This window comes from Rattus norvegicus, chromosome 17 (assembly GCF_036323735.1).
Source record: "Rattus norvegicus strain BN/NHsdMcwi chromosome 17, GRCr8, whole genome shotgun sequence".
In the NCBI taxonomy this organism is placed as follows: Eukaryota; Metazoa; Chordata; class Mammalia; order Rodentia; family Muridae; genus Rattus; species Rattus norvegicus.
In genome coordinates, this window is record NC_086035.1 from 87,018,532 (window position 1) to 87,041,500 (window position 22,969).

At 42.4% G+C, this 22,969-nt stretch overlaps 1 protein-coding gene across 12 annotated transcripts in view; it reads right to left on the reverse strand.

Annotated features, from left to right (window-relative positions):
* Window positions 1-22,969, reverse strand: part of C17h10orf67 (similar to human chromosome 10 open reading frame 67) — a 111,923-nt gene that overhangs the window by 47,731 nt on the left and 41,223 nt on the right. For all 12 annotated transcript variants that reach the window (XR_010058939.1, XR_005495400.2, XM_039096205.2 and 9 more), the window contains one exon: window positions 20,694-20,759. Coding sequence is in view for 10 of the 12 variants with exons in the window: in XM_039096205.2 (XP_038952133.2) it covers window positions 20,694-20,759 (66 nt within the window). In the remaining 2 variants the exon portion in view is untranslated. The remainder of the gene's footprint in view (window positions 1-20,693; window positions 20,760-22,969) is intronic.

A 22,969-nucleotide genomic window follows, 5' to 3' on the forward strand; every position in this document is an offset into this window, starting at 1 on the left:
AACATTTTTCCTCCATAATCTTCAGTATAGCCATTGTCAAGTTCAATCCAGTTTTCATAGTAATTCAAAAGTTCCTTAGCATTCAAATAGCCAACTCCCTTGCCCTGCTACACTTCCCAGCTGACTGCGTTTTTTTAAAAAAAATAATTGACTGCTATTCATGATAAAGAAAATAGTTCTCAGGAAACTAGTGATAAAAGAAAGCTCCTAAATTTGGCAAATGCTTGCCATCAGAAAGCATAGACAGGGAGGGAGAGCTAAACCTTCAGAGAGGCAGACACGCCTGGGAAACCAGAAGAGACTACACTCTGCCCACATTACTGATTCCAGAGGAAAGCACCAAATGCCATCTGGAACCCTGGTGCACGTAAGGGCGGTGCAGGTCCTCCTGGTTGCTGCCCCCACAGAGAGCTCATAAGCAATACCCCACAAGCAAACTTGAGCCTCGGGACCACAGGTAAGACCAACCTTCCTGCTCCAAGAGACCTGACTGGTGGCCTCAGGAACACAGAGGCAAAATTCCTCTAGGACTGGATACTTCCGGTATTTAGCGGGATTCCCAACCTCGAGGATCCCGGCCCGCAGCAGCTCTCTGCTCCCAAACCCCGTGGGAGAGAGACCTCACCGCCTGGTCAGGTGGGCACTCCTGAGGCTGCAGAGCGGAAGAGACCACCAACACTGCCCACCCCTGCCCACATCCCTGGCCCAAGAGGAAACTGTATAAGGCCTCTGGGTTCCCGTAGGGGAGGGCCCAGGAGCGGCAGGAACCCTGCCTGAGACACCGCCGGAACCTGAAGGAAACAGACCGGATAAACAGTTCTCTGCACCCAAATCCCGTGGGAGGGAGAGCTAAACCTTCAGAGAGGCAGACAGGCCTGGGAAACCAGAAGAGACTGCTCTCTGCACACACATCTTGGACACCAGAGGAAAACACCAAAGGCCATCTGGAACCCTGGTGCACTGAAGCTCCCAGAAAGGGCGGTACAGGTCCTCCTGGTTGCTGCCCTCTCGGAGAGCTCGTAGGCAGCACCCCGAGAGCAAACTTGAGCCTCGGGACCTCAGGTAAGACCAACCTTCCTGCTCCAAGCGACCTGCCTGGTGAACTCAGGACACAGGCCCACAGGAACAGCTGAAGACCTGTAGAGAGGAAAAACTACACACCCGAAAGCAGAACACTCTGTTCCCATAACAGGCTGAAAGAAAACAGGAAAACAGGTCTACAGCACTCCTGACACACAGGCTTATAGGACAGTCTAGCCACTGTCAGAAATAGCAGAACAAAGTAACACTAGAGATAATCTGATGGCGAGAGGCAAGCGCAGGAACCCAAGTAACAGAAACCAAGACTACATGGCATCATCGGAGCCCAATTCTCCCACCAAAATAAACATGGAATATCCAAACACACCAGAAAAGCAAGATCTAGATTCAAAATCATATTTGATCATGATGCTGGAGGACTTCAAGAAAGACATGAAGAACTCCCTTAGAGAAACGCAGGAAAACATAAATAAACAAGTAGAAGTCTATAGAGAAGAATCACAAAAATCCCTGAAAGAATTCCAGGAAAACACAATCAAACAGTTGAAGGAATTAAAAGTGGAAATAGAAGCAATCAAGAAAGAACACATGGAAACAACCCTGGATATAGAAAACCAAAAGAAGAGACAAGGAGCTGTAGATACAAGCTTCACCAACAGAATACAAGAGATAGAAGAGAGAACCTCAGGAGCAGAAGATTCCATAGAAATCATCGACTCAACTGTCAAAGATAATGTAAAGTGGAAAAAGCTACTGGTCCAAAACATACAGGAAATCCAGGACTCAATGAGAAGATCAAACCTAAGGATAATAGGTATAGAAGAGAGTGAAGACTCCCAGCTCAAAGGACCAGTAAATATTTTCAACAAAATCATAGAAGAAAACTTCCCTAACCTAAAAAAAGAGATACCCATAAGCATACAAGAAGCCTACAGAACTCCAAATAGATTGGACCAGAAAAGAAACACCTCCTGACACATAATAGTCAAAACACCAAATGCACAAAGTAAAAAAAGAATATTAAAAGCAGTAAGGGAAAAAGGTCAAGTAACATATAAAGGCAGATCTGTCAGAATCACACCAGACTTTTTGCCAGAGACTGTGAAAGCCAGAAGATCCTGGACAGATGTCATACAGACCCTAAGAGAACACAAATGCCAGCCCAGGTTACTGTATCCTGCAAAACTCTCAATTAAGATAGATGGAGAAACAAAGATATTCCATGACAAAACCAAATTTACACAATATCTTTCTACAAATCCAGCACTACAAAGGATAATAAATGGTAAAGCCCAACATAAGGAGGCAAGCTACACCCTAGAAAAAGCAAGAAATTAATCGTCTTGGCAACAAAACAAAGAGAAGAAAAGCACACAAATATAACCTCACATCCAAATATGAATGTAACAGGAAGCAATAATCACTATTCCTTAATATCTCTCAACATCAATGGTCTCAACTCCCCAATAAAAAGACATAGATTAACAAACTGGATACGCAATGAGGACCCTGCATTCTGCTGCCTACAGGAAACACACCTCAGAGACAAAAGACAGACACTACCTCAGAGTGAAAGGCTGGAAAACAACTTTCCAAGCAAATGGTCGGAAGAAGCAAGCTGGAGTAGCCATTCTAATACCAAATAAAATCAATTTTCAACTAAAAGTCATCAAAAAAGATAAAGAAGGATACTTCATATTCATCAAAGGAAAAATCCACCAAGATGAACTCTCAATCCTAAATATCTATGCCCCAAATACAAGGGCACCTACATACGTAAAAGAAACCTTATTAAGGCTCAAAACACACATTGCACCTCACACAATAATAGTAGGAGATTTCGACACCCCACTCTCATCAATGGACAGATCATGGAAACAGAAATTAAACAGAGACATAGACAGATTAAGAGAAGTCATGAACCAAATGGACTTAACAGATATTTATAGAACATTCTATTCTAAAGCAAAAGGATATACATTCTTCTCAGCTCCTCATGGTACTTTCTCCAAAACTGACCCTATAATTGGTCAAAAAACGGGCCTCAACAGGTACAGAAAGATAGAAATAATCCCATGTGTGCTATCAGACCACCACGGCCTAAAGCTGGTCTTCAATAACAATAAGGGAAGAATGCCCACATATACTTGGAAGTTGAACAATGCTCTACTCAACGATAACCTGGTCAAGGAAGAAATAAAGAAGAAATTAAAGACTTCTTAGAATTTAATGAAAATGAAGGCACAACATACCCAAACTAATGGGACATAATGAAAGCTGTCCTAAGAGGAAAACTCATAGCTCTGAGTGCCTGCAGAAAGAAATAGGAGAGAGCGTATGTCACCAGCTTGACAGCACACCGAAAAACTCTAGAACAAAAAGAAGCAAATACACCCAGGAGGAGTAGAAGGCAGGAAATAATCAAACTCAGAGCTGAAATCAACCAAGTAGAAACAAAAAGGACCATAGAAAGAATGAACAGAACCAAAAGTTGGTTCTTTGAGAAAATCAACAAGATAGATAAACCCTTAGCCAGACTAATGAGAGGACACAGAGAGTGTGTCCAAATTAACAAAATCAGAAATGAAAAGGAAGACATAACTACAGAATCAGAGGAAATTCAAAAAATCATCAGATCTTACTATAAAAGCGTATATTCAACAAAACTTGAAAATCTGCAGGAAATGGACAATTTCCTAGACAGATACCAGGTACCGAAGTTAAATCAGGAACGGATAAACCAGTTAAAGAACCCCATAACTCCTAAGGAAATAGAAGCAGTCATTAAAAGTCTCCCAACCAAAAAGAGCCCAGGTCCAGACAGGTTTAGTGCATAATTCTATCAGACCTTCATAGAAGACCTCATACCAATACTATCCAAACTATTCCACAAAATTGAAACAGATGGAGCCCTACCGAATTCCTTCTACGAAGCCACAATTACTCTTATACCTAAACCACACAAAGACCCAACAAAGAAAGAGAACTTTAGACCAATTTCCCTTATGAATATCGACGCAAAAATACTCAATAAAATTCTGGCAAACCGAATCCAAGAGCCCATCAAAACAATCATCCACCATGATCAAGTAGGCTTCATCCCAGGCATGCAGGGATGGTTTAATATACGGAAAACCATCAACGTGATCAATTATATAAACAAACTAAAAGAACAAAACCACATGATCATTTCATTAGAGAAAGCATTTGACAAAATTCAACACCCCTTCATGATAAAAGTCCTGGAAAGAATAGGAATTCAAGGCCCATACCTAAACATAGTAAAAGCCATATACAGCAAACCAGTTGCTAACATTAAACTAAATGGAGAGAAACTTGAAGCAATCCCACTAAAATCAGGCTGCCCACTCTCTCCCTACTTATTCAATATAGTTCTTGAAGTTCTAGCCAGAGCAATCAGACAACAAAAGGAGATCAAGGGGATACAGATTGGAAAAGAAGAAGTCAAAATATCACTATTTGCAGATGATATGATAGTATATTTAAGTGATTCCAAAAGTTCCACCAGAGAACTACTAAAGCTCATAAACAACTTCAGCAAAGTGGCTGGGTATAAAATTAACTCAAACAAATCAGTAGCCTTCCTCTACACAAAAGAGAAACAAGTTGAGATAGAAATTAGGAAACGACACCCTTCATAATAGACCCAAATAATATAAAGTACCTCGGTGTGACTTTAACCAAGCAAGTAAAAGATCTGTACAATAAGAACTTCAAGCTTCTGAAGAAAGAAATTGAAGAAGACCTCAGAAGATGGAAAGATCTCCCATGCTCATGGATTGGCAGGATTAATATAATTAATTTTATAATTATAAAAATGGCCATTTTACCAAAAGTGATCTACAGATTCAATGCAATCCCCATCAAAATACCAATCCAATTCTTCAGAGAGTTAGACAGAACAATTTGCAAATTCATCTGGAATAACAAAAAACCCAGGATAGCGAAAACTATCCTCAACAATAAAAGTATTTCAGGGGGAATCACTGTCCATGAACTCAAGCAGTATTACAGAGCAATAGTGATAAAAACTGCATGGTATTGGTACAGAGACAGACAGATAGACCAATGGAACAGAATTGAAGACCCAGAAATGAACCCACACACCTATGCGCACTTGATTTTTTGACAAAGTAGCCAAAACCATCAATGGAAAAAAGATAGTATTTTCAGCAAATGGTGCTGGTCCAACTGGAGGTCAACATGTACAAGAATGCAGATCAATCCATGCTTATCACCCTGTATAAAGCTTAAGTCCAAGTGGATCAAGGACCTCCACATCAAACCAGATACACTCAAACTAATAGAAGAAAAACTAGGTCAGCATCTTGAACACATGGGCACTGGAAAAAATTTCCTGAACAAAACACCAATGGCTTATGCTCTAAGATCAAGAATAGACAAATGGGATCTCATAAAACTGCAAAGCTTCTGTAAGGCAAAGGACACTGTGGTTAGGACAAAACGGCAACCAACAGATTAGGAAAAGATCTTTACCAATCCTACAACAGATAGAGGGCTTATATCCAAAATATACAAAGAACTCAAGAAGTTAGACTGCAGGGAGACAAATAACCCTATTAAAAATGGGGTTCAGAGCTAAACAAAGAATTCACAGCTGAGGAATGCCGAATGGCTGAGAAACACCTAAAGAAATGTTCAACATCTTTAGTCATAAGGGAAATGCAAATCAAAACAACCCTGAGATTTCACCTCACACTAGTCAGAATGGCTAAGATCAAAAGCTCAGGTGACAGCAAATGCTGGCGAGGATGTGGAGAAAGAGGAACACTCCTCCATTGTTGGTGGGAATGCAGACTGGTACAACCATTCTGGAAATCAGTCTGGAGGTTCCTCAGAAAATTGGACATTGAACTGCCTGAGGACCCAGCTATACCTCTCTTGGGCATATACCCAAAAGATGCCCCAACATATAAAAACGATACATGCTCCACTATGTTCATAGCAGCCTTATTTATAATAGCCAGAAGCTGGAAAGATCCCAGATGCCCTTCAACAGAGGAATGGATACAGAAAATGTGGTACATCTACACAATGGAATATTACTCAGCTATCAAAAACAATGCCTTTATGAAATTCATAGGCAAATGGATGGAACTGGAAAATATCATCCTGAGTGAGGTAACCCAATCACAGAAAAACACACATGGTATGCACTCATTGATAAGTGGCTATTAGCCCAAATGCTTGAATTACCCTAGATGCATAGAACACATGAAACTCAAGACGGATGATCAAAATGTGAATTCTTCACTCCTTCTTTAAAAGGGGAACAAGAATACCCTTGGCAGGGAATAGAGAGGCAAAGATTAAAACAGAGACAGAAGGAACTCCCATTCAGAGCCTGCCCCACATGTGGCCCATACAAATACAGGCACCCAATTAGACAAGATCGATGAAGCAAAGAAGTGCAGGCCGACAGGAGCCGGATGTAGATCTCTCCTGAGAGACACAGCCAGAATACAGCAAATATAGAGGCGAATGCCAGCAGCAAACCACTGAACTGAGAACGGGACCCCCGTTGAAGGAATCAGAGAAAGAGCTGGAAGAGCTTGAAGGGGCTCGAGACCCCATATGTATAACAATGCCAAGCAACCAGAGCTTCCAGGGACTAAGCCACTACCTAAAGACTATACATGGACTGACCCTGGACTCTGACCTCATAGGTACCAATGAATATCCTAGTAAGAGCACCAGTGGAAGGGGAAGCCCTGGGTCCTGCTAAGACTGAACCCCCAGTGAACGTGATTGTTGGGGGGAGGGTGGCAATGGGGGGAGGATGGGGAGGAGAACACCCATAGAAAAGGGGAGGGGGAGGGGTTAGGGGGATGTTGGCCCGGAAACCGGGAAAGGGAATAACACTCGAAATGTAAATAAGAAATACTCAAGTTAATAAAAAAAATGGCCAAAAAAAGCATAGACAACATGTACTTATTGATGAATTAATAATCTATTCTTCCATACTGCTAGGAATGAGGCTTGGTTGCTTTTGAACATCATAGTGACAGATGAAATGAAAGATTTTTTTTTCTACAAATGGTACTGTACTACATGGATAACTACTTGTAAAAGGCCATGAAAATTTACCCCTATTCTCACAGAATAAACAAAATATTTAATGTGAATAATATTCAGCAAAAGCTAAACTACCAGAGTTTAGAAAACATAAGGACTATCTCCCTAACTGTAAAGCTTTTAAATATGCCAAAACAGAACAGAAATCCACAAACTGGGCTTTAAACGGTTTATTCTTCAAACACAATTTTGGTTCCTAGGACCCACATTGGTGGCTCCCAACTGCCTGTAACTGAAGCTCCAGCAAATTCCAATGCCCTCTTCTGACCTCCTTGGGGTGCCTGTAGTTAAGTACACCCCAATCCCTACAAGTAATTAAAAATTAGAAATAAATCTTTTTAATGAACAGAAAGGGTACAACTGGATAGAAAATATCTAGAACTATATATTAGAAAAGGTTGCTACTCAGGAAACAGTTTGTGGGTTGTGTTAACAACTATCAAAGTTTGCCTGGTTTGGCAGAATTTTCTCACCAACAGTTGACTTAGTGCATGAAAGTGGACCCTTATTTTGAGATAATTGGAGAGCCATATGCAACTGTAATAAGTGGGAGGTCTTCTGATGTTTTCCCAATTTCCCTAGTGGAAACACCTTACAAAGAATAATCTGTCCACCAGGAATTGGATGTGAACTGTAGCTGGACTTGGGCTGCTTTGTGGGTTCTTCTCTCTTCCACTCTTTTCTGCCTTTTCTACACTTTCAACACTAGTTAGGGGGAAATGGGATTGGGGACAAAGGGGGTGACTTTGTGCTGATCAGGAGAATTCCTTGGAGCAAGTTTGGTTTTGCCATCGAGATAGCCAATTCCTTCTTTTCTTCTTCTTTTGCATGACTACTTGCTGAACTGTGACCGTCAGCAAACAATCAACAACCCATCTATCAGGGCCCCTGCTAGAACCTGAGGCAAATCAGTCAGCTGCCGTGGGCACTCTGAAGCAGCCCACACCCCACACCTGGACTAAAAACAAAAACAGATTCTTATAAATAGTTCTGGGTTTGTTAAAGGAAACCAAAACTCCAAAATAGTCGCTAAATTAACACAGTGGAGGTAGCCATCATGTCTCTTGTCTGACTGTCAAATTGAGCAAGGCCAGATGCTAGAGATTCCTGCTTCTTAGACCATTTGCTTCCTAATTATCTACCAAGTGGAGGTCAACAGGCATGAATCCACGCTAGCCTAGTGACCCACAATCTCCAGACTTTACTCAGAGTTTGTGAGTGCGTGTGTGTGTGTGTGTGTGTGTGTGTGTGTGTGTGTGATGTTTGTATGTGCATTTAGTTCTGTGAAATTTTATTCCATGCACAGGTTTGCATATTATCTACTTTAGCCAAAGGACAAAAGAATTTCATGACCACAATGACCTTGAGTTGCCTTTTTTTAGCCACTCCAACCTACCCACCTACCCTAGTTGAGCCTTTCCCCTCATCTCTAACCCTGGCAAGGACTAAATTATATCTTTTCAAAGTGCTATTTAAAAAGTGGAATAGTGCAAAAGATAGGTGTGTTCTCCTAGTAGCCTAGCCTTTCCATCTCTCAGGGTTCTCTTGAGCTTAATCCAAGTTGTTGCCTGTGTTGCAAGTTTGTTTATCGTGATGTTGCACTGAGTGTGGTTATAGAAATCACATGGTTCAATCACTCAACTTTGAAGTGTGCATGGATGAATGTTTTTGTGCGTGGATGTAAGTGTTCATTTTCTCTATGGAAAATTCATGGTGTTTGATTTGCTGGATTGGGATGTTTAGTTTTTAAGAAATGGACAAACTTTCCCTTACGTTAGAGATCCTTTCTTCTTGCTGACTCATCTGTAGATATTACTACTTTCCTTTCTTTTAAAAACAAACAAATTTTGTGGCTCTAGTGTACCCCTTCTTCCTGGTTAATGAGATTGGGAATCTTTTTATGTTTTCTTCAAGGAAACATCTGCTTGTGTGTTTTGACTATTTTCTAATTGGATTGTTTTGTTGTTGAGTGTTGAGAAGTCTTTATGTAGTCTAGATACTACACCTTGGGTAGATCTATAGTTTGAGGGCATCTTCTCTTTCAAGTGTTTTAGTTTGTCTTTTTACCTGCTTCATGTGTTCTCTCATGGAGCAAAACCAGCGGAGACCTTGGAGTAGGAGAATATATATATATATATATATATATATATATATATATATATATATTACACACAGTATTATATATGTAATATCTGTATGAAGAGGATTTATTGGAATGGTTTATAGGCTGAGGTCTAGCTAGTCCACCAATGGCTGTCTACTAATGGAAGTCCAAGAACACAGTTGTTATGTTCACTAGATTGGATGTCTAGCTGGTCTTTAGAATACACCAGAGTCCTAAAGAAGAAGGTTTTAATGGCAATGAAGAAATGGACTTGCTAGCAACATCGAGCAGGCAAAGAGAGAGAGCAAGCTTCCACCTTCCATGGCTTTTTATATAGGCTGCCCCCAGAAGGTGTGGCCCAGATTAAAGGTCATTCCACCTCGAAAGGTCCATATTAAAAGTGAATCCTTGGAGTTGGGGATTTAGCTCAGTGGTAGAGCGCTTGCCTAGCAAACGCAAGGCCCTGGGTTCGGTCCCCAGCTCCGAAAAAAAGAAAAGAAAAGAAAAAGTGAATCCTCCCACTTCCAATGATTTAATTAAGAAAAGAATCCCTCTCAGGTATACACAGACACTTGAATTTTAGTTAATTCGAGATGTAGTGAAATTGATGAACAACAACAGCCATCACAACCATTTTGTCAAACTTGAACGATCTTACACACTACTAATAAACTTTACTGAGCCACAACTCACAGTTCTTTTTATATGCAGCAGATACCCATTCACTGGTATCTGTTACCGCCTCTGTCTAGGTTTGTCATCATGGGGAAAACCAATCCCATGAGCTCATTGGGAAAGAATACTTCCTTTCCCAGAATACATAGTGAGAACCTACAAATGTTTGATAGGAATTTCTCATGAAAACATCTAAACCCGAGGCTTCTTTTCTGAGGAATTGCTTCCCGTTTTGTTGGTGCTGGCTTATTCTGTTGTTGATGCTGGTTTTCCTTTTCCTTTGTTTTTTCCAACAGTGTTTCACCGTGTAACCTTGGGTTGGCCTGTGTGTAGACCAGAGTAGGCTCAAGTTCACAGAAAACTTCCTGTCTTGGTCTTCCAGTTGCTTCGTCTCTTAACATTGAGACATCCAGGAACATAAAATTGTTTTTGTGTGTGTGTGTGTGTGTGTGTGTGTGTGTTTTGTTGTTGTTCTTTAAGAATTTTCTACAATGTGTTTTGATTATAGTCTCCCTCCTCTTCTCTACCCACTCAACCTGGTGTCCTTTCTTTTTCTCCACCCATCAAGTCCAGTTTGTGCTGCCCATATTTTCCTAGATGTGGCCTTCCACTGGAGCATGGACCACTTACCAGGGGCCACATTCTTAAAGGTAAGTGCTTCTTCCCCTCCTAGCAGCTTAGCTCCTCACCTGGGGATAGGACTTTGTGTAAACACAGCCTTTTGTTGTTAAGATTGTCTGACTTCAGGTCGAATGGGAGTTGTGTACACTGTGTCTGTCACTGTGACTCATCTAGCCTGCTGTTCCCCAGTCTTGAGGACACCGTTTCTGTGTTAGCGACTGTCTCTATTTCTTACGCTCTCTCTGCCTCTCTTGTGTGATGACTCCCGAGTCATGGGAGAACATGATGTGACCCAGATGCCCTGTTTTCTTGAAGCTTGCATTTCTTATCTTGCTATCGAGTTTCATCTGTCATTTTAGAGTTTCGCCCATTTCTTTATACAATTGATAGTCGTGGTAGAGATTTAACAGGTGTGTGGCTTTCTCTCAGGGACACATCTCTTTGTTCATTAACTTCTGTTATTTTTCTATTTTTAGCTTTCGTGGTCTCTGCTATGATCTTTGTCTTTTGCCCCTTTATATTAATTATATATCTAAAAATACTGTTTGCAAAATTGGGAGTCTGTGGGACTTCCTGATGGTGATGGCAGTACTATACATCAGTGGAGTTAACTTTGAAAATTATTTAGTAAATCAAGAATTGGCATTAAATTACAATGGGTATACCGTATAAATAGCATGGTACCAAGTCATATGCACAGAAAGGCTGAGGACAGGAAGGGCCACCTTCGATGTGGAAACCTTCAGAATGTTTCTTTTCTAGAGGTAGACGGCATCAATTGTTGTGGCAATCTTTCTGGAAGAAGCACTTGGACAAACGGAACAATAGTGGAGGAGGAAGATGGTACCAGTGAATGGAAGCCTAGACAGGCCTCAAAAGACCTGAGCCGCACATCCCATTTTTATTCCCATTTTATACCCACAAAGTGAGGTGGACAAGCAAGCAAGATTTTCCAGAAGCATCTGGGAGGTCAGCAGATTGTTCAGGGCAATGGCCCTCCATTTCAGATACTTCTCCTGGTCGTTCTGTTCAGGTTGCAAATGAAGTTATGCTTGGCAAGTAAGCAACACGATCTCTACAATCACTGCTTTAAGTCACTAAGTAAATCAATAAGTCGGTATCTAACGTTTGGACTTTTCTACCTTATTCTACTGAAGAGTAATTTTCAGGGCGCGGTAACAACACAGATGAGTCTCACTCACAAAATGAGGCAATGTTTGCAAAATGCAAAAAAAAAATGCTTTTTAGCGACGAGATATAAGATAATAGTGACGTGGCTGGAAGCCATCAGATCAAGTAGGAAGCTGGTGTGGTTATCTGAATAGATATTAACTGGTGTGGTTATCTGAATAGATATTTAAGAAAAAGAACATCAGATCTTCTGCTCCATTTCACACACCTGTTCTTAGGGGTAAAGAAGACTCTTCAGCCAGGAGTAAACCCTAGAGCACGTATCCTACTCAATGGTGAAACACAAACAGCTCATTGAGATCAGTGCCAGTCAAAAGTCACTTGCTGTCGTCTCTCTCCTTAGCCCTTGTTGCATGGAGATCTTGGCCAATGTGTTGATCCAAGCATAAGGATCAGCATCGCAAAGAATTAATGTTCCACCACGAGCCACTGATGAGGGCCGTATCTCAGGGGAGACTTAGGGCTTGAACTAGGAGAGAGGGAACTGAAGTGATCAGTATGGACGGATGCCTGGCAGGTCTGCAAGAGTCTCACTCCGGACCTGCTGAACATTTTACCAATGAGTTATCAGAGTGAGAAAATAAAAGCAGGTTCGAGGCCATCATCCACAAAGTGATGTGTGAAGTCCTGAGCCTCCTTAAAGAGAGAGGGGTGGGCTCTGTACATTTATATTTAAGAGTAGTTATGGGTGGAATGTAAAGCGTCCTCTGTGCATCGGTTCGAACCCTTGGCTCCCAGTGATTCTCAGCCTTCCTAACACTGCAACCCTTTACTATATCTCTCATGATGTGGTGACCCTCTACCATTAAAGTACTCCATTGCTACTTCATAACTGTCATTTCACAACTGTTGTGAGTTGCAATGTAAATACCTAATATGCAGGATATCTGATATGCAACTCTTATGGGGGTCTGGGCCCACAGGTTGAGAACCACTGCTTTGAGAGGGGTGTTTGATCACTCTCTTCCTCATTCCCTTGAGACAAGGTTTTTGACTGGATCTAGAACTTAAACTGTTTTTAGATGGATCGGCAGCCAGCATGCCTTACAATACCTGTGGCTCTACCTCTGGCTCCCTGGTTGCTAGCATGCATGGAAACGCCTGGAACTCAGATCCTCATGCCTGCTCCGTGAGTCCTTTGCCATCTCTCTGGCTCTAGTATTTGGAACTTTCTGCTGGAGCCCAATGTTAAAGGCACAGCCCATGTTACTGTAGCTGGACACGGTAGATATCGTGATCCTTGTGCCTGGGAGGCCAAAACAGGAGAACCACAAGTTTTAGGCTGGACTGAACTAGAGAGCAGGATCCTGCCTCAAAAACAACCTAAGGAATAATGGAAAGAATAGAAAAAGAGAAAGCAATGTACTAATGCATCAGTTTTCACAGTGCTGTGCCAAGAAAAAGTTATTGGAGGATAAATGAATTGGAAAGGAAGAGGATCAAGACTATAAAAGAGAGATACTTTCTTTACAACTGGTCAGGGATATTCTAACCAGATTAGATAGTATAGGAGGCGTCAAACTGCAGTCCAAGGATCCTCGGAGTCTCTAAGGCCACTTGGGACTCTGTAAAATGTAAATTATTGTCATTACAATACAATGTTAATTGCTTCAAATCTTTCATAGCTCTCATGAGCTTATAGTGGAGATTGTTAGAGATTATGTGACCAGCAATTGATGGAGGAACTTCTTCCTGTCATCGTTTCTCTCTGTCTTTTGGGCCATATAATTAGAGAGTATAGGTTAAGCAGGACTATCAGCAGCCCAGGACTGCAGGGGACACACTGGACTGACCAATGGGTAGGGAGTCACTGAGAACATGAGCGTAGAGCAGCCCTTGCCTGCCTGGCATACAGTGACCAGTCACTGCCACGGCTCATTGGAACTGGTTTTGATGGAGGACTACTCTTCCCAGAATTTTGACATCAGTGAGGTTTTGCTCAGATCACTGGGAACATCAGTGTCCTATCTGGATGGCCAACCACCGCCATATTGCACACAGTAGGACTGAGCCGACTTGAAGCATGGATTAAAAGGAATTTGGTTACAGAAATAAGCAGAGCTCAGGAGTCCGCTGTGCCCCCGGAATGGTACTAGGGCATAGCCTTTACTCCCTGTCTGTCTTGACTCAGATCTTAGCAGCAATGAGAACCCACAGAAATGAGGAAATGAGAGACATGGAAAGCAGGTGAAGGAAGGTGCTTTCTTTTCTGATGGGGACTCTCTCCTTTAGGCACTTCAAGATAAAAGAAAAACATTTGCTTAGGACTGTGGGAAGATACAGAGCTATTTCCTGTCCCCCCCACCCCACCCATCTAGAGATACAGTTTCTCCATATGTAATTGTGGGGTTATGAAGCTTCTCCCAAAAGGCTTGTGTGTTAAAGGCAGTCTGTAGAAAATGAATCCAATCACAGAGAAGCTATTGGGTCATGAGATCTCTGGCCTAATCAATAAATTTCTATAGCCAGGGATTTATAAGTGCCAGCATTGTTAGGAAGTAGTTGAAACTTCAAGATGAGGTTTTAGCTAGAGAAAGTATGAGGTACTCCTCTATGGACTATATCTTGTCCTGGATCCCTCTGTTGGCCCCCTCCAAGCTCTGCTCCACTCCCTGTCCCTGCAAGTGTTCTACTACACCACAGGCTACCTATATCACAAACAACGGAAGTAGAGGGGAGGGTCACAGAATGGAACCTCAGGAACCATGGGCCAAAATACCTCTTCCTTACTTTGATTTCTCTATTATTTGTCTTGTGACAATTCTAACATACCACACATGGTTGCCTATGTATGCTTATTGTGTGTTGTCATTTTTAAATGTGCATTTGCTTTTTACATGGCACTCTGTTTGTTTGTTTGTTTGTTTGTTTTTACACTCCAGATTTTATTCCCCTCCTGGTCCACCCTGTGACTGTTCCACATCTCATACCTCGTCCCCGACACCGCCCCCATCTCCATGATGATGTCCCCATCCCTGCACCCCCCACCCTACCAGACCTCTAACTCCTTGGGGCCTTCAGTCTCTTGAGGGCTGGGTGCGTCTTCTCTGATGGACCCAGACCCAGCGTCCTCTGCTGTATATGTGTTGGGGGACCTCATTCTAGCTTTTCCCTAATTCAACCAGTGGGGTCAGCAGCTTCTGTTCATTGGTTGGGTGGACATATCTGCATCTGACTCAGCTGCTTGTTGGGTCTTTCAGAGGGCAGTCATGATAGGTCCCTTTCTGTGGGAGCTTCATGGCCTCAGTAATGGTGTCAGGTATTGGGGCTTCCCCTTAAGTGGAATCCCACTTTGTGCCTGTCATTGGACCTTCTTTTCCTCAGGCTCTTCTCTATTTCCATCCCTGCAGTTCTTTCAGACTAGAACAATTATGGGTCAGAGTTTTGACTGTGGGATAGCAACCCCATCCCTCACTTGATGCCCTGTCTTTCTGCTGGGAGTGGCCTCAACAAGTTCCCTCTCCCCACTGTTGGACATTTCATCTAAGGTCCCCCTTTCTGAGTCCTGAGAGTCTCTCACCTCCAGGACTCTGGTACCTTCTGGAGGGTCCTCCCAACCTCCTACCTCCCAAGGTTGACTGTTTCCATTCTTTCTGCTGCCCCTCAGTGCTTCAGTCCTTTCCCCCCACTAAATACCAGATAATGCTCCCTCTCCCCCAACCTGTCCTCTTTCCCTCCCGGATTCCTCCTTCCTTGTAGTTGTTTTCTTCTCCCTCCCAAATGGAACTGAATTCAAGGCTCATACCTAAACATAATAAAAGCAACTGCAAACCAACAGCCAAGATCAAATTAAATGGAGAGATATTTGAAGCAATCCCACTAAAATTGGGAACAAGACAAGGATGCCCACTCTCCCTGTATCTATTCAGTATGGTACTTGAAGTGCTAGCTAGAACAATAAGACAACAAAAAGAGATCAAGGGGATACAGATGGACAAAGAAGAAGTAAAGGTATCACTATTTGCAGATGATATGATAGTATACATAAGTAACCCCAAAATTCTGCCAGAGAACTTCTCCAGCTGATAACTTCAGCCAGGTGGCCACATATAAAGTTAACTCGAAGAAATCAGTAGCCTTCCTTTATACAAATGATAAAGAGGATGAGAAAGAAATTAGGGAAACAAGGGGTTGGGGATTTAGCTCAGTGGTAGAGCGCTTGCCTAGCAAGCGCAAGGCCCTGGTTTCAGTCCCCAGCTCCGAAAAAAAGAAAAGAAAAAAAAATAGGGAAACAACTCCCTTCACAATAGCCAGAAATAATATAGAATATCTTGGGGCAGCTCTAACCAAACAAGTGAAAATCTGCATGACAATAACTTCAAGTTTCTCAAGAAAGAAATCAAAGAAGATGAGACCTCCCATGCTCATGGTTGGCAGAATTAACAGTAAAAATGGTCATCCTTCCAAAGGCAATCTACAGATTCAATGCAATCTCCATCAAAATCCCAACACAATTCTTCAAAGACATGGAAAGAGCAATTCTCAAATTCATCTGGAAAGCAAAAAAACCCAGAATAGAGAAAAGGTTCTTAACACTAAAAAGAATGGCTGGGGCGATCACCACCCTGACCTCAAACTCGAGTACAGAGCAATAGTGATAAAAACAGCATGGTATTGGTACAGAGAAAGACAGGCTGATCAATGGAATAGAATTGAAGACTCAGAAATAAAAGCACACACTCGTGCACAGTTGATCTTTGACAAAGAAGGCAAAAATATACAACAGGAAAAAAGAAAGCATCTTCAATCAATGGTGCTGGTGTAACTGGCTGTCTAGATGTAGAAAAATGAAAATAGATCCATATTTGTCATCTTGCACAAAGCTCAAGTCCAAGTGGATCAAGGACCTCAACATAAAATCAGACACATTCAATCTAATAGAAGAAAAAGTGGGAAAGAGCCTTGAACTCATTGGCACAGGGGGAAATTTCCTAAACAGAATTCCAATGGCTCATGCTCTAAGATCAAGAATTAATAAATGGGACTTCATGAAACTAGAGAGCCTCTATAAGGCAAAGGACATAGTAAGACAAATCGGCAATTTACAGACTGGGAAAAAACCTTCGCTAACCCCACATCTGATAGAGGGCTAATATCCAAAATATATAAAGAACTCAAGAAGCTAACCACCAAAAACCAAATAATCCAATAAAAAATGGGTTAATCCAGAGAGTCAAATATTAAAAAACGGGGTACAGAGCTAAAGAAAGAGTTCTCACTGAGGAATATTGAATGGCTGAGAAGTACCTAAAGAAATGTTCAACATCCTTAGTCATCAGGGAAATGCAAATCAAAACAACCCTGAGATTCCACCTCACACCAGTCAGAATGGCTAAGATCAGAAACTCAGGTGACAGCAAATGCTGGCAAGGATGTGGAGAAAGAGGAACACTCCTCCATTGTTGGTGGGATTGCAAGGTGGTACAACCACTCTGAAAATCAGTCTGAAGGTTCCTCAGAAAATTGGACATAGTATTACCTGAGGACCCAGCTATACCTCTCTTGGGCATATACCCAAAAGATGCTCCAACATATAACAAAGACACGTGCTCCACTATGTTCATAGCAGCCTTATTTATAATAGCCAGAAGCTGGAAAGATCCCAGATGCCCTTCAACAGAGGAATGGATACAGAAAATGTGGTACATCTACACAATGGAGTACTACTCATCTATCAAAAACAGTGACTTCATGAAATTCATAGGCAAATGGAGGGCACTGGAAAATATCATCCTGAGTGAGGTAACTCAATCCAAAAAACACACATGGTATGCACTCACTGATAAATAGATATTTGCCCCAAAGCTTGAATTACCCAAGATACAGTCCACAGACTGCAAAGTCTCAAGAATCAAGAAGAAAGATGACCAAAGTGTGGATGCTCCAGTTCTTCTTAAAAGGGGAAACAAAAATATAGGAGGAGATATGGAGATTAAGTTTGGAGCAGAGTCTGAAGGAGTGGCCATTTTCCTGCCCCACCTGGGAATCCCATCCATATGTATATACAGCCACCAAACCCAGACAATATTGATGAAGCCAAAAAGTGAATGCTGAGATAGCTGTCTCCTGAGAGGCTCAGCCAGAGCATGACAGAGGCAAATGTTAGCAGCAAAACATTGAACTGAGAATGAGGTCCCCAATGGAGGAGTTAGGGAAAGGATTGAAGGAGCTGAAGGAGCTTCCAACCCCATAAGAACAACTATACCAACCAACCAGAGCTCCGCAGGACTAAACCACCATCCAAAGAGTTCACATGGACAGACCCATGGCTCCAGCTGTGTATGTAGCAGAGGATGGCCTTGTTGGACACCAATGGGAGGAGAAGCCCTTAGTCCTGTCAAGGCTGGACCCTCCAGTATAGGGGAATGTCAGGGTGGGGAGGTGGAAATGGGTGGGTGATTAGGGAGGGGGAACAGCCTCATAGAAGAAGGGAGAAGGGGGGGATGGGATAGAGCTTATGGATGGTAAACTGAGAAAAGGAATAACATTTGAAGTGTAAATTAAAAACTGGGGTATAGAACTAAACAGAGAATTCACAATAGAGGAATCTCAAATGACTGAGACACACCTAAAGAAAATTTCAAAGTACTTAGTGATCAGGGAAATGCAAATCAAAATGACCCCGAGATTCCACCTCATACAGAATGGCTAAGATCAAAATCTGAGGTGACAGCAGATGCTGGTGAGGATATGGAGAAAGAGGAACACTCCTCCATTGTTGATGGGATTGCAAGCTGGTACAACCACTCTGGAAATCCATCTGGAGGTTCCTCAGAAAATTGAAAGACCCAGCTATACCAACCCTTGGGCATATACCCAAAAGATACCCCACCATGCCACAGGGGCACATGTTCCACTATGTTCACAGTGGCCTTATCTGTGACACCAGAAGCTAGAAACAACACAGATGTCCCATGATAGAAAAAAATGGATTAAAAAAATGTGGTTCATTTACACAATGAAATACTAATCAGCTATTAAGAATGAGGACATCCTGGGTTTTGCAGGCAAATGGATGGAACTAGAAAATATCATCCTGAGTGAGGTAACTCAGACCCAAAAGGCCATGCACGGTAGGTATGTTCTCATTAATAAGTGGATATTAGCAAAAAAAAAAAAAGTACAGAATACCCAAGAGATAGTCCATAGAACTCAAAAAGGTCAACATGTTCACATGAGACTCTTAATAGGCCAGAAACTATTTTGGGAGGCAGTAACAGACAACCAGAAGCCTTTCAGTAAGAAATGAGCTGTGTATAAAATAATGGGCAGATCTACTTTCTTCCTCTCTTCAGTACATCCGTACACTCTGGTTTCTGAACAAACGGGAGAGCATGAAACAGCACGGCTGACATCTCAGAAGCCGTCTCTCTCTGATGCAACCTCAATGCCTGGGGGAGATGGAGGGAGTCTGGTCCCAAGTACAGACTTGAACTCATGCTCATACTGAGAGCTCGAACCCCCGACTATCTGTCAGCATACCAAAACTCTAGTACTATGGTGGGGGGGGTTGTTTGTTTGTTTTCCTTTTTTTTTTGTCTTTTTGCTTGGTTTTGGTTTTTGGTTTTTGGTTTTTGAGGCAGGTTCTTGCTGGTTGGCAACAAGGTTCAGGCCCGGCAAACTTCTAAACAACAAAATAAAATGGGATTCCCCACCCCCTCCCCAACGCTTACAGTTTTTTTAAAAAAGAAAGAAGGAAGGAAAGAAGGAAGGAAGGAAGGAAGGAAGGAAGGAAGGAAGGAAGGAAAGGAGGAAAGAAAGAATTAATGAACAAAGCTTGGGGTCTACTCCCTGTACAGGCACAGTTTTTCTGCTGGACGGTTCTTTCAGTTGCTACTGATAAACTAACAATGTCACATTTACTTCATGCCCAATGAAACAGTTCCCTTCCTTGTGAGTACGTATGGATTTAGTTGTTTTCCGAAGCAGAGGCTAGACTTAGCTAGAAGGGCAGAGAAAGATAGTCTTCGAGAAAAACCAGAAACCCACCAAGTACACTCAGAGGAGGGAGACATTTTATATGCAGGTATTTAAAAGTAAAGGACCCCAAATAACACATTTGCTAACATGTGGTGTTTATGAACAGTGGGTCTTAAATTTCCCCCCTCGCCTGCATTCCCAAGTTGGTTTCATAGAAGGCTTCATTGTAACCCAGGACCATTGTTTTGAATTAATTTCTATGACAAGGAACCCAAAACACAGGGTGCCCCAGGGTAACAAAACAGAGTTAGGGAGACAGTCACAACTTGGCACAAGTCTGACAAGCTGTGGAAAAGCAAATGTTTCAATCTGTGAAGTGGCGTGGATTTCCGGGGAGCGACCTATTCTCCTGCACACAGTATCATATTCTTTCCAGGCACATTTCAGACCCAAGTCAAGCTGTGTTTTATTTTTTATTATAATAAACACAGTTTACTGTAACAAAGACATACTAGTGGTGGTCAGCTGACAGGCAGCGCTGCCCCACGAGCTGGTGGTGAGGGCCTGGGGGTGGGGGAGTCAACTGATAAAAGACCAGCCGTCTGGAAAGTTCTCTTAAAAGAACATAAAAAAGGCAGTGTTTTCTTGAGACTGGCACGGAATGCCAAACTACCGAGCTGTGTTCCTTCCTCGCCGCTCTTCGCTGCGATTTGTAACTGAAAATAGCAAATCCTTCCAAATCCTAGGCTTTCAAATTCAGTTTTGGTTTTTCCAGAATAAATTGAAAACACTTTACACATCGATCTTCAGTGGTGATACTGTTCCTTACCCGGAGTTTACTCTGTTTATCAAGGCGATATTCCAGCTTTGAAAGTATAATTATACGTACACTTGGGATCTTGGTGAAAGAGAATTAGGTTGCTCACCACAATTGTTACACGTGACACACGTAAAACACTCAGGTTAGATTAAAGTCAGGTGAAACTAAAGTCAGGTTCCTTAGGGGAAATAGAAATCATCTTACCATTTCTTGAATGGCTAGTTTTTCACAGTCCAGCTCATACCTCAGTCTGTCTCTGCTATCCATTAACTGTAATAGAGAAAAGGAGGACATTTTGACTAACGATAAGAACACAACAGCTAAACTGTTTTCCTCAGCGGAATGCAGTAAAGACACAATTTAATGTGGGAGAAAAATGGATCCCAATGTGATCAAAGGGAAAATTAATTTCCTATAGATTATTATGTTCTGATAATCATTACATAAACATACGACACAATGCCAGTGTTTATTAATTAGGAGCGCTTAATTCTCCCTTACTAATATACTAATAATGATAATGAAGAATGCTAAGGTATTACTTATAAGCTTTCTTGCCACATTTGTCTCAAACGAGACATCGTTCTGCGGAGGGTAAGTCGGTCTGCCCCCATAACAGCTTTGCTTCACTTTCTGTGTGACACGTCTGCTCGCTTCAGGTTTGACGGTATATTTATCTGCACCTCAAACCATTCGTTCTGACTGAACGTTCTCCTTAAAATCACACTTTTTACCTCTGTCCTTACGAGTCCTTTTTCATTTGGTTGAAACAATTGCTGTTTATGTTGGTAAAATTCAACCTTAATTCAGACCTTTGTTCAACCCAATCACTTATCGTATTTACTAATCTGATCACCATCTCCAGAGTCACCAGTCAAGACTTTGTACTGTCTACTGTTTATCCAAGTTACCTATTGACTTCTCACTGTCTCGGATCACCACTTCTTTCTTCCTACTCATCTTGAAACACAAATCTGAGCCTAGCCCAGAGTCCAGGTACTCAGGAACTCTGAAGGCATCTGACCGTTCGGTATGAGTGACCCTGTCCCGTGTGCCTGACCATGGCTACCTCTTCCTCTCATGTTCTCCCAAGCTGGTGAAATCATACATCTTGCCCTTTAAGAAGCAGCTTTTTACTGTTCTTAGGGTTCCCTTCTGGACTCTCTCTCAGGTCTTTTTTTCCCTACCTAGCTCTATCTGGCCCCTGGCTTCCAGGGACAGCTCGGTGGCTTTCCTTTGGCTGGCTTTGATCTCCTACCACCCACGCAAAGCAGCTGACTGTGCCTCCTGCAGCCCTCAGCTTGCTGGGCATCTCATTTCTACTGTGCTCTCGGCCTCCTGGTCTGCCACATATGGGGTAAGGTCTCAAGAAGAGATTGTGAGGTAGCAGCAGATGGAAAACAGGCTCGTAGAGGGTCTTGTTAAATCAAACATGGATTTTTGAATTCAAACATGAAAGCTATTGAATCCCGTTCTGTAGGGCACTTATCCCAGACGCTCTCTCATCTACAGCATGCTCTTTTATTACTCCTACTGCTTAAAGAAGGGAGCTCGTGTCTCTGTTGAAGCTTTTGAGTTTGTCTTTCTGTTTCTGTCCGCCTCTCCTGGCTTCCTCTTTGTGCTCCACCACAGTTCACATCTTGTCGTATCAACAGGTCCCGATTACACGAGCCAGCCACGCCACATTTCCAGAAGTTTTAGAACGCACCTCGCACTGCGCACTCACACTCAGCTGTGACAGCTCACGCAGCCCTCCCAGGGCTGCGTGGGAAACAGAATGGGAGTGTTTGCAAAGGGGTTCTAGAACCTTCCGTTGAAACCAGGCTTCTCCTCTCTGGGTTTCACCCTACTCTGTGGTCTTGGTCTGTTCCTTCCCAGCAGGTGCCCCTGTGTGTGTGTGTGTGTGTGTGTGTGTGTGCACATTTACACTTTTTTTCTAGCATTAGTGCAGCGTTCGACACTCAGAAGCACCTAATAAATACCATGGAATTAGCTTACTGAAAGGTATTGGGAACAAAGCTGCAAAGGTCTGTTCTCTCTTGATCAACAAGGTCTGCCTTACTTCCCAGTTGACACAAACCACGTTCACAAACGTTATTATCTCTAGATACATAGTAAGCCTGGGAGAAAGAGGGAGGGGCATGGCAAGAATGAGTGCCCAGGGATGCAAAGTCAAAAATAAAATCAGGACAAACGAGGGGGCTGTAGAGTCCTCAGTAATAAGTGGGTTACATGTTGTGTCTGTACGGAGCTCTGGTGATTGTAAGGAGAAGCAAAGGAGAAATGCAGGACTTGTAGGGGAAGACTGAGATGAAGGAAATCTACTGTACTATAGCAGATTGCAGTGAGAGGTTGGCTGACACTTTCACAGGGGTCGCACATCAGACATCCTTCATATCAGATATTTACATTATGATTCATAACAGTAGCAAAGTTACATAGTTTCGTGGCTAGGGGTCACTGCAACATGAGGAACTATA